Source organism: Trichomycterus rosablanca, chromosome 20, assembly GCF_030014385.1.
Source record: "Trichomycterus rosablanca isolate fTriRos1 chromosome 20, fTriRos1.hap1, whole genome shotgun sequence".
Taxonomy (NCBI): domain Eukaryota; kingdom Metazoa; phylum Chordata; class Actinopteri; order Siluriformes; family Trichomycteridae; genus Trichomycterus; species Trichomycterus rosablanca.
Window position 1 is genome coordinate 3,749,958 of NC_086007.1, and position 13,257 is coordinate 3,763,214.

At 40.0% G+C, this 13,257-nt stretch overlaps 1 protein-coding gene across 1 annotated transcript in view; it reads left to right on the forward strand.

Moving 5' to 3' along the window:
* The first annotated feature begins 4,038 nt into the window (after positions 1-4,038).
* Positions 4,039-13,257, forward strand: part of frya (furry homolog a (Drosophila)) — a 68,549-nt gene continuing 59,330 nt past the window's right edge. The window contains exons 1-2 of the mRNA XM_063016310.1: positions 4,039-4,301; positions 6,505-6,698. Coding sequence (XP_062872380.1) covers positions 4,214-4,301; positions 6,505-6,698 — 282 coding nt within the window. The 5' untranslated portion in view covers positions 4,039-4,213. The remainder of the gene's footprint in view (positions 4,302-6,504; positions 6,699-13,257) is intronic.

Here is a 13,257-nt window from a genome sequence, read left to right on the forward strand (position 1 = left end):
GGGGCTGGACAGCAGGTCAAAAATAAACTGTCAATTATTAACCTGACTGACAATTCAGAGCTTAAGTATCTATAGTTATTATAGCAACAGGTATTATAACTGAAACTACACCGATCAGCCATAACATTAAAACCACCTCCTTGTTTCTACACTCACTGTCCATTTAATCAGCTCCACTTACCATATAGAAGCACTTTGTAGCTCTACAGTTACTGACTGTAGTCCATCTATTTCTCTACATACTTTTTTACATACTTTCACCCTGTGCTTCAATGGTCAGGACCCCCACAGGACCACCACAGAGCAGGTATTATTTAGGTGGTGGATGATCTCAGCACTGCAGTGACACTGACATGGTGGTGGTGTGTTAGTGTGTGTTGTGCTGGTATGAGTGGATCAGACACAGCAGCGCTGCTGGAGTTTCCTGTCACAGTGCTGCGTGGTTTGCACCTAATTCTTAAGTCTTAAAGTTGTTTCCCCATGTGAGCAGTGAACACAGGAAGTGTTGCAGAGGTCCTGAAAAGTCCTGAGAAATTTGGGTTACAAGTATGAATGTAGCAGTGATGTAACAGTGATGTAACATCAGTTCTTGTAGTTTAACCTCAGCTCGACTGCATTGTTCACACATGATCTCATGTTATTGGGACACAGCTGTCTGAGCTTCTCAGGCTGTGTTTCATCAGGACGCACTTAATCAGCAGCTGGGTGGGAAAATATAGAGCAGAGATGTATTGTTAACTATTCAGCTTTTTTAAATATCATTAAAGCATAATTACTGCTCAAAACAATGTTATCATATTTATACAAACACGATCAGGACAAACGTCCATAAATTGGGACACTGTTTCATATTTTTGAGTTCATGTGTTACAACCACAACACTTGCTAACAGGTGTAATACATAAAATACTTACTATATAAAGGAAATTATATGCTTCCAACATCCTTCCATCACGCGGTCACTCTATTTTAATACTGATTGTTTATTAAATTATATATCCAACAAGCTCATGGTCAGGTGTCCAAATACATTTGAACATATAGTGTATATAATTATCCATAACGGAAACTCATACTTTGTCCAACAACTGAATCATTTCCAAAAAGAACATTGGCAGATTGGTAGCAGTTTCCTCTTGACTACTCTTCCATAAATCCATCTCTTGTCTACTCTCTTTAATAATGTAGGGTCATGAACACTTTGAAGATCTTTTGACTTGTTTAACTTGTGGGCAGTGGTAGCTCAGCGGTTAAGGTACTGGACTAGTAACCAGGAGGTTGCCGGTTCAAGCCCCACCACTGCCAAGTTGCCACTGTTGGGCCCCTGAGCAAGGCCCTTAACCCTCAATTGCTTAAAATTGTGTTCAGTCATAATTGTAAGATGCTTTGGATAAAAGCGTCTGCTAAATGCTGAAAATGTAAATGTTTAGGCTGTAAATGATTTATTTATTCATTTTTTAGTAAGTTGGCGATATGATATGATGGTGAAGCAGGTAGTGATTGGACCATTAAGTTTAGAGATCTTTGTGTCTGGTGCTCAGCTACTAAGGAATGACGTGTGTGATGCTCTAAGATGTTTCCATTTGCTCTATGAGGCCAGAGCACCTAGATCATGCTTGAGCTGTTACTGAAGATGGATAAATGTCGTGTATTTTTAATTGTGTTTGTTTTTTTAAACCATGCGAACGTTTATTTATAACTTAGTGTATTTTTCAGCTTCAGACCTCGCTATGGGAACATCAGTAGCCCGAACGTAAAATATCAAATGTGTGGGCTGAGTTTATGCTTTAAATGTGTGAACTTAATGAAGATCTGAGAATTTAGGGGGTGTGTGTGAGTTCCCAGTTTTACATAGTTTCAGAAGATTCATTAATGGGCTATTCATAGAGTTACGCAGTTTATAACTATTTACAGTTCTATTTAGAATAGAAAAACTGTTTCCCATGTCTATGTAGTGTGTGTGTGTGTGTGTGTGTGTGTTTGTGTGTGTGTGTGTGTGTGTGTTTGTTAGAGATTGAGAGAGTAGAAAATAAAGGCACTGACACTCAGTATTTTGGTCCACGGGGAATGACTCTATTCTCTATTTCCTCTCCTCTGAGTGCTGATGTAATGCTCTCCGTCTGAGCTCGTTTCTGTTCGCAGTGTGTTTGCATTTGTTTTAACCTGGTTTAGTCTTTTACACACACTGGGTTTATCTAACCTTGGATATTTTGTGGAGAATATAGAAAAGGTGTAATGATACACAAATTTCATGAGTTGATGCTTATTGTTAAATATGCTCCACAATAGGATACGTCACACGCACAAACAAACACATAAACATATATGTATTAGACACTTGTATGGAACACGTATGTCATTCTTTTGTCATTCTTGAATTTGTTATGACTGAACACACAGAAATAAATCTACAGTATATTAATCTATATTAAAGAAAATAATTTATTCTGCAGCTCTTTCCTTCTTGATTAGCCATTTTTTGATAGCCATTAACGAGCTCCTGGCTCAACTTCTACCTGTCAGAGTTTAATTAAGAAGACTTAACTACAGTCCACACATACTCTATTCTCAAAAGGGTTTGCGGTCGGGACTCCAGGTAGCTCACTTCAAAATAATTTAGGCCTAATTTAGCAATTCTAAAACCAGGTTCCCTCTGATATCCTGACATGGGATTGCTAATGATCCACTTTCTAAGATCAGTCCAGAGATTTCTTGTCTTTTACGTTGTCCCTACATGCTATGATATAGCATGGTAGTGTATTCTTATCTAATATGTACATTCAAACTAGCTTTTTTATATGAAGTCACCAGCTTTTAACCCCAATATTTAATTAGGGGACTTAGTTTAATGAGATTATATAACTCTATTATAAGGGCCCAATAGTGACTGCATAGCAGAGCCAGGATTTAAATTATTAACCTTTGGATTGATATCCCAAAGCTCTACTAGGCTACCACTGTCCCTGATAGATCATTTTGGTCCATCTAATTAGTTTGGCAGTTTTTAGGCCAGATGTCCTTTCTGACACAGCCTTTCTTATTTTTATTCAGGTTTGGGACCAGCACTGAGACAGCACTGGTAAGTGCACCTCCCAGTGGCTAGGCAATTCAAAACCACCCGCCAGACACAGCCAATCATGTCTGTGTAAATGCCCGGCCAGCCAAAAGCATTGGAATAACCTAACCCTACTTAACAATTTCAACTAAATTATAACAATTTTGACTGTGATGTGTCATTTACTTTTAACCCAGCAGATTTTGTCATACACGGTGGCTCGGTGGGTAGCACTGTCGCCTCACAGCAAGAAGGTCCTGAGTTCGATCCCCAGGCAGAGCGGTCCGGGTCCTCTGTGTGGAGTTTGCATGTTCTCTCGGTGTCTGCGTGGGTTTCCTCTGGGAGCTCCGGTTTCCTCTCAGTCCAAAAACATGGTCAGGTTAATTGGAGACACTGAATTGCCCTATAGGTGAATGGATGTGTGTATGTGTGCCTGCCCTGCGATGGACTGGTGCCCCGTCCAGGGTGTTACTGTGTGCCTTGCACCCATTGAAAAGCTGAGATAGGCTCCAGCACAAGGCTGACAGTCTTTCTTTAAGAATTCTGGGATCTAAACTGCTGACTGAACGGTGATTGAGAATGAACACAGTGCCAGTTTGTTTGTTTGCTCACTTGTTTTTATTGATCACTTTTTTTAGCACAGAATCTGCATTTTTAGTTTCTTTAATTGTTGCTGTCTTCATCAGGAAGGAAACTGCAGAAAGGTGTTGACTGTTGACTGTTGACTGACAGTAGCTGAACGTGTGTGTGTGTGTGTGTGTGTGTGTGTGTGTGTGTGTGTGTGTGTTATTGGGAGGTGTTTACACTGCTGGTGTGGGTGGGTTGATCTCTCAGTATAGTGTGTACCCAGAGATAAATATAGCCACGCAGTTATGCCAGTGCAGTGTGTCAGTGCTCCACACATGCCCGGGCCCCCCAGCTAAAAATTCCAACCTGACCTTCAGTCTCATGAGCCACACACTGATCACACTACTGCACAGTCGTTCAGCGACAGGCTCTGGAAAACACGACGCTGTGGATACTGGAGTTACTGACGGAAACCTGTAGGTCTGTTCTGGGTACATTCAAGCATGGAGGAAACGTTTGGGAACGCAGGGAGCCGGAGATGCTGTAGGACCGGTTTATACGGACGGCTGATTTGAAAATAAAAGGAGGACGATGGATACGGTACACCGCTGTCCCACCATGGACGGCACTGCTATGTGCTGGGGCAAGGCCAGTGTGGTCAGCTTCATTAAGGGTCTGGGTACGTGCTGAATGAGTTAAGTCCTGTTTGGTGGTTAGGAGATTTAGCTAGTTTTACGTAGCAGATATAACATCTATGCAGTTTGAGATGTTATGAAATGGGCTAAATGGCTTAAAAGTTGATTACCAGTAGAAATACAGAACCTGGATGCTAAAATAACTAGCTAGTTTTGCTATGATTATTGATCTGTGCATAGTGTTTGTTATGGTGTATGATCTTGTATATACAAGGCAATGTTTCTTTTGTCTGTTTGATCAGAAACCAATTTTAGTTGAGCTTTAAGGAGCTTCTTGCATTTCATGCTTGGTAATGTGAAGCTTGGTTGACTGTGGATAGTGCCAGACGTTTTCCGTAAGCTCCTAGTCCATGTCAGACTTGCTTATTCTGGTTCATGGATTAAATCTAATAATACAGAGGATATGTCTGTTCAGGGTTTCTTCTACACCTCGTTTCATATACCAGGTACTTTCATGCTAACGCTTGTGGCTCAGCCTTATTAATATGGACACAGAGAAGTCACTCGCTGAATAAAATGAGTACTAGGAGGCTTCAAAGTACAATCATATTGTAGAATCTATATTTCAATTTTTTATGGCACATGGCTCAGTGGTTTAACCCTCTAGCCCACCACCGTCAAAATCTTGAGATTGAGGGCTGATGGTGCCACCAGCCTGAACCGGCACTCAAAAAACACAATTGACCATGTCTGAGGAAGGAAGGGCTAAATGGAAATTTACCAACTGCTGCTGTCTGGCACAAGCGGCAAAGGAATACAGAGTAGCCTGGTCCACTGTACCTGCAAACACTCTTGTGAAGAATATTCATACGTGTTGAACAGCCCTTGTGTTAGTCTGCGACCCTCCTTGGCCGACATGGGTGTCGTATGGTAGGCATGTTGCCAGGGTGTGCAAGAAAATTGAGCATATACAGTACAGAGAGGCATCAAATCCCCCCTCTGAAAAAAAGATGCATATACGTTTCATAACTTCATGGAGGAACACCATGAAATACTCGATATGGATGAAAGTATTAGGACACACGTTTTAATTATTAAATTCATGTGTTTCAGCCACAACAGTCGCTAATGTGTGTAATAAATCATTTATATAAAGGAAATAATATGCTTCCAACTTAGCAGCAACAGTTTAGGGAAGGCTTTGTCCTGTTCTATGAAGAAATGAAGAAAAGCTCAGTTTTAAGAAACCCCAGTGTCCTGCACAGAGCTCTGACCTCAGCCCCACTAAACAGCTCTGGAATGAGCTGGAACATCAACTGGGGCTTTCTTGACGAATACCAGTGCCCAGACATACAAATGATATTTTGACTGAATAGGCACAAATTCCCACATAAATTTTTAAAGTCTTGTGAGAAGCGTTGTCAGAAAAGCAGCTGTTTTTCTAGCTGAAGAGATGACATAGAGGTCGCTCATGATTAGATATCTAAATATGTTTGGCCATACAGTGAACAGTGAGCCTCACAAGTGTATGTAAACATTAACATTTTCGGCATTTAGCGGACGCTTTTATCCAAAGCGACTTACAGTATACTGTCTGAGCAATTGAGGGTTAAGGGCCTTGCTCAAGGGCCCAACAGCGGCAACCTGGTGGGATTTGAACCAGCAACCTTCTGCTTACTAGTCCAGTACCTGAACCGCTAGGCTACAACTGCCCTAAACTTTAACCACTGATGTCTGCTGAGTCAATGGTATTTTTTATTTTAAATTTTTTGGAAAAAAAAGTTATAAATGAAGTTTAAGAGGGAGAATAGGGACGGTTTTGTTCCTGAACTCTTTCCCTCTGTACTGAGTTTATTCTCAGGGACTATTTTGACTTACATGATAATGATGTCACTTTTCGGCACAAAATGGGAACAGAGGCTGGGCGTTTTACTTCCGTTTGTCATTGCTGAGATAAGCCTGGCCCATGCACTGAGTCATGAGAGAGAGAGAACATGGGAAATTACTTAGCGTCTAGCTTACGTTTGAGGTTTTTTGTTTCTCTTTTCCTGAGTAGCCGTGTGTCATATCAGTAAAAAAAAAAGAGGAACTATTTCAACACTGGTCACAATGTGTTTTTTTTTTTTTTTTTTTTAAATTAGCAAGAACCTCAGTTCCAGTTGAGTTCACATCCTCACTCTCCCACACTGTCCACTGCAGGGCAAAAGAGCGCCGATTAAGCCGTATGTGTTTCCGTCTTATCTTTAGCAGCCTCTCCCGAAAGCAGCAACCCTCCTGTGGCTTCTGTGAGGCACCCTCGCAGTGAGAAGGGACCCAGCACCATGATGCCTATCAGCGTGGATCCGGAGAGCCGTCCCGGCGAGTACGTCCTCAAGAGCCTCTTCGCCAACTTTGCAACGCTTTCCGAGCGCAAGATTTGCCTCATCATGGCCGAACCGCTGGTGAGTAACATAGAGCGCTAAATAAAGTCCATTAGAGGTTTAAACATGCCCCAACTGACCAGGTATTATTTAGGTATCTTGTCTGACACCATCACACCACAGTATCACCACCATGTCATTCAAGTAAAGTCAAATTTATTTGTATAGCACGTTTACAATGGCCATTGTCTCAAAGCAGCTTTACAGCATCCAGGACCGACAGACCAAAAACTTTGGTTGAGCAAGGTAAGGAAAAACTCTACTTAAATTACAGGAAGAAACCTTGAGAGGAACCAGACTGTTTCTGATGGTTCACCATCTTAATAATATCTATGTAAAATGTAAATACCTGTGCTTGTCCAATCAACGTTCTTTTCCAGGAGGCATAATTTACAGATGGGTTTAAATATTGAAGAACTACAAATGCACTTACAGATGGGTGACAGTTTAAAGGAAAACCAGCATGTATTGGACCAAAAGAACAGCACATCTAGAACTGCACTGGAGGGGTGGAGCACATGTTTACTGAAATATTTTGCCTCAGTCATTGTTTCAAGTAGTGGACAGTTGATTTTAATAAGCATGGAAACATTGCATTGTTAGTCAATTTGTATTGCACTGACCTTTGCCCTTAAGGGATAAATGGAGCCAAACCGTGCCAGAATGCCCCCACTGAGTCCTTACTGTAGGGGTCAAGCACTTTGACCTGTTCCGGTCTCTTGGTGTATGCCACAGATGTCATAAAACTCATCAAGCTTAAGACGGTTGAGTAGTGTTTGTGGCTGAAGCTCCTGCCATCCGTTCCCTAATAATAAACACTCTTTCAAAATTAAAGTCCAGGTGAGCTGGTCCTGCTTAGCATTTCTATACATGCTACAGAAGACAGAACTGTGTGAACTGTTTGGCATTTTTCATTAATATATTCGGGTTTGTCCTTTAAATTGTGACCTGTCTGTATATAGTATAAAGTAGGTGATAAAATGATTGGTCAGTAGGACTGTAGTGTCCAAAGCTCTTCTTGCGTGAGATACCTCACTCTCTACGCCCTTTCACCTTACTCATCTAGTAGTCAAAGCAGTGGTTTTACCGCTCACGCAAGTGGTCTGATAGTCAAAGTGATGGTTTGTGCTTTTATGCAGTGGTAGTTCAGCAGTTAAATATATAAGCTAATGAGAAGATCGATTGGATTAGAGTTTCTACTATTTAAAATGACTCTATATGGCCAAGAGTATGCAGATGCCACTTTTATATATTGAATTGATGTTTTCCAGTCACACCCATGGAAACAATTTATTTAAAAAATGATTTACTTTTACCAGTTAGGGAAAAGACTTTAAAAGATTTTAAAACAGAATTGAATCTTGAATTGAATTGAATCATTTAGTGGCAGAAAAAAATTATAGAAATCCCAAAAGTTCCTTGTCCATTACAGGTGTATGTAAACCTTATATGTATATATTACTATCAGCAATGTCCTTCACCTTCAATAGTGGGGACAAAAAATGATGTTGATGTGGTGCTTATTTATAAAATAGGGAAGCAAAAGTTTGTTCTACAAAAGTATGTCATTGGTTTTAATTCAGACTTTGTGAAATCTGATGACAACTTCCTATTACATCAACATCCGATCTGAAGTCACCTTCCCAAATCTGTCTGGCTGCATAAACCAGACCAGAAAATAAATACTGTATATATATATTTTTTTTTGTTCGCCTTTGTTGTTTTTCACACTGATGTCTTAAGATCATTAAACACACATTAGCCAGAGCTGATGAATAAGAATGTTGGAACACAGTCAAGCAAGCTGCAAGCTTTTCATCGTCATCTAGTGGACAATGAAAAAGTCGTCTTATGCCTAGTTCACACTACACGACCTTTAGCCTGATTTTCGCTCGCTGACTGGTCGGTGCTTGATTTGCCCGGCGATCGAAACTTGGCTCTCAATCGCGATGTGTGAACTACTCAACAACTCGATCCGAGCGGCTCGCCAAGCACCGAAACGAGATTTCTAGCATGTCAGATATCTGATCCGAGTTGGCCGACTGGCAATGAGTGCAGTGTCGAACAGCCAATGAGAACGCAAGATAAGGGGTGAGGGGAAATGCAGGGGAGGTGTGTAAAAGGTGGTACAGGGGCATAATATAGTTTATATCAGAATACATCGGCACACACACAAGTTTTACAGACCAGTATTTCTGACCTGATCGTTCTCTACAAAACACTAGCGCTGCATTGCAAAAAATATTTATTAACCTCCAACTCACTATGGAACAATCCAAGCAAAATCCACTCAGATTCATTTATTTTTCCTCCTTGATTTTACGCTGCACATCAGCGCACAAACTTTGATCGCTCGCTACTTGTTGACGTGCATTTTTGGACGTGATATCATTAAACTTTTCATCACTTCTCGCATTTGTTTTCATGACAAAACGTAGTTTGGGAGACCAGAGAAGCTCACCTGCGATAGATGGTGTAGTGTGAAACCCCCCATCGCCGATCAGTCGTGTAGTGTGAAATACACAACGACTTGAAAGACTCCCGATTACAAGAGATCAAGTCGTGTAGTGTGAACTGTACAGCTACCTGACGACTTGGAAAGTCATGTAGTGTGAACTTGGCATTAGGGAGAGGTTTGTGTTCTGATAAAACAAAGGTTGAGTTCTTTGGCCACGATGACCAGATGAAAGTAGTTTTTACATCTATGTGAAGGAATGTAAGCTTGTTATTTGCAGTACTGATATATATCAGAAAAATTTTTATTTCTGTCCCTAATTAATTTTGTGCTGTACAGTCATGGGCGTAACAGAGTTAAAAATGTATATGTTCCTGGGTTCATTATCAGCAATTGTGCTGTATTATATTTTGCTGATGGTCAATTTTAGAGTGAATTATACTTCTTCACCTGTTGCTAGCATTAAAGAGCATGGTCCACACATTATACCAGTCAGCTGAGTTTATTATTTTATATTCTTTTTATATGAGGAGGTGAGGAGAGCAGAGAGAAAGCAGGGGCTCGCTAACCGATACTAAAGGCTATATTAAAGAGAAGAATTTTGTGTAATTATAACATTACACATATATACATTTTAACTCTGTTACATATAACAACATGATATTAGCTTATCTTACGTCTTAATTGATTTAATGTGATGCCTTGTGACTTTTTGGATGAGTTCTCACTGAGCTTTAGAGAATTCCTGGGTAGATTCATCTCTGGTCCAAGTTTCCTCTGTTTTACTGGTGTTTAGTTAAACTCTCTTATTGGCTAAATAAAACTCTCTAATTAACTAAGCAGATTTTAATTTTTGGAGTGATTTACATGTTCCGTAAGTGGTAGCTCAGTGTTCAGGGCTCTAGGCTATCGATCAGAAGGTTAAGGGTTTGAATCCTGTGCTGACAGTTAGGCACTGTAGCTCTTAAGCCTCTGGACTTTAGTGGCGATGGCTTCCAAACAAGCTATTTTTATGCAAGTTTATTTAATGATCGTAAGCTATTTACTATAAATAATATGCAATAAAGCATTTAAAAATGGAACAGGTATATTTCCACATGACTATTATATTCAAATTTATAATCATTTTATGAGAAACAGAAACTTAATTCTGCTCAGAAATGCAATCCTTCCCACATCCTGAGCTTAGCTCGAGTTTGGAAGTGGGATGCTAGCATGTATTAGCTTTCGGTTGGGTGAAAATGGAATGGAATTTAATTTTCAGTGCTAAATGGAGGGTAGGATCAATCCATGCTCTCGTATGGATTTTGTTTCCCAAGAAATGAAGACAGGAAATTGGATTGTGTAACTGAATATAGTTTACATATTTAGCTACAATTGACCCTCTTCGTCTCAGTGGAGTCGCTTTAAAATTTTTCGATGGTTTTGTAAGGTCACCTCAGTTATAAAGTTATTTTTGTTAATAATGTTTCTCAGCAAGATTTAGACATCATTCATTAATGTTAATCAAAATATGTGCTCATATCATGCGTCCCTGTGTTCCAGAAGCTTCTAACCCATAGCCCGCCTGTAGTTTATGGTTCTTTGATTACTAATGACCATCCAGGTTAAACGTCTTTCAGCATACACCGACCAGCCATAACATTAAAACCACCTCCTTGTTTCTACACTCACTGTCTATTTTATCAGCTCCACTTACCATATAGAATCACTTTGTAGTTCTACAATTACTGACTGTAGTCCATCTGTTTCTCTACATACTTTTTTAACCTGCTTTCACCCTGTTCTTCAACTGTCAGGACCCCCACAGGCAGGACCACCACAGAGCAGGTATTATTTAGGTGGTGGATTATTCTCAGCACTACATTGACACTGACATGGTGGTGGTGTGTTAGTGTGTGTTGTGCTGGTATGAGTGGATCAGACACAGCAGCACTGCTGGAGTTTTTAAATACTGTGTCTACTCACTGTCCACGCTATTAGACACTCCTACCTAGTTGGTCCACCTTGTAGATGTAAAGTCAGAGTCGATCGCTCATCTATTGCTGCTGTTTGAGTTGGTCATCTTCTAGACCTTCATCAGTGGTCACAGGACGCTGCCCACGGGGCGCTGTTGGCTGGATATATTTTTGGTTGGTGGACTATTATCAGTCCAGCAGTGACAGTGGGGTGTTTAAATACTCCACTCAGATCCACTCATACCAGCACAACACACACTAACACACCACCACCATGTCAGTGTCACTGCACTGCACCACCTAAATAATACCTGCTCTGTGGTGGTCCTGTGGGGGTCCTGACCATTGAAGAACAGCATGAAAGGGGGCTAACAAAGCATGCAGAGAAACAGATGGACTACAGTCAGTAATTGTAGAACTACAAAGTGCTTCTATATGGTAAGTGGAGCTGATAAAATGGACAGTGAGTGTGGAAACAAGGAAGTGATCATAATGTTATGCCTGATTGGTGTAACTTGATCTGTTTTATGCTGTTTTAACTAGTGTAGTCAAACTAGTCTTTTTTTAGTCACCATCTCTAGTCAGTCATAGTCACTGAGAAATTACGAGGCCATGATACAGTTAAAATACTTATAAATGCAAAACTAAAAGGCTTCTTTGGTAAGCCGAATCAGAATAAGTTGGATTTAAGTTGGAGTGTTTGACCTGTCTGGACCGTCCTGTCAGCTCATTTAGCTGTTTAATTGAGCAGAGGTGGTAATCGCTTAGTTAGTCGGTTGGACAGGAAGCCAGACAGACAGAAAAACAATATCAGTCTGTAAATAACTGCTAGTCAGCAGGATAATTATTTGGTAGGTAATTGATTTGTTGATCTGTTAATCAGTGGGTCAAGCAATTAGGAAGCTGTTCAATCATTTAATCTGTTAATGAGTCAGTCGGTCAGAGTTAGTTGGTCTGACTAAATGGTTGACTGACTGAATGTAGCATTTGACTCAAGCTTTTGGATATGTTTAGCTTTGGTCTGCAACGTTTTCTATTTACACCATTTCACTGTGGTAAATCCGCCCTCTGAAAGCTCATGGGACCCTGCGCTGATGGGATTGTGGCTTTACTGAGTTATGCCACAAAACCCTGCCAAGAACAATAGAAATAAAGCTAAGAAATAAAATCAGATATAAAACAGGGTCGTGTAGAGGTGAGAGGAGATCAGAGAACAGACATGGAAGTGACAGCTATTTAAAACTATAGTGTGAAAGATTTGGTAGTACTGGTTATGGGTACTGCCCACTGCTCCCTCTGCTTAGACAGAACTCTAGATAAACACTGTACATTGGCCATTATGAGCTGTAACATTAGCATTTTTGGACATTTAGCAGATGCTTTCATCCTAAAGTATGATGCATAGAACTGTTTTTAGTCAGTGTTGTTAGAAAAAATGAATAAACAAAGTGCATTTAAAAATAAAAACATTCTGTAAAGCACTTTCTATAAATTTGACTTGACTCAGCTTCTCACAAGAACGACGCTCAGTTGAAATATTTATAAATGCAAAACTAAAAGGCTTCTTTGGTGAGCTGAATCAGCATAAATCGTATTTAACAGAGTGCTCGACCTGTCTGGACCGTCCTGCCCACTCATTTAGTGCTTTTGAGTCATATCCGACTCAGGATCGTCTGAGAGAGGACCAGATAAAATGATGTAACTTAATGGCGTATCACTGGACAGTGGAGTCACAGTAATACACACAGCAACTTATAACAGATTATTGATTTATTGGTGAAGAAATAATTATAATATAATTTTATTTTGTTTATTGTCTTCTTCCTTGGTTGTGCCTGAAGGACTAAAACTAGTAATGTAAGCTGGTATGTAAACTAGATAAGTAAAGGATTTCTAAAGGGTCTGGCTAAAGTAACAGCTTTTATCCATCTATTTTTTTTAAAAAGGATAGAAAATATAAAGCATCATGGCATTGTAAATATTTTCTTTGGCAAATGTGTACCATTATTCAACCTTAAGCTCTTTTGGACATACAGACTAGCAGTAGGTTTTAAGATCAGCAGTATTACGTAGGGGTTAAATAAATGTGACAACTTTTGGACTAAATAGTGCATTTGTATGAACGTGTGTTACAAGAAGCTGATTGTATGACACCTGTCCAGCTTTA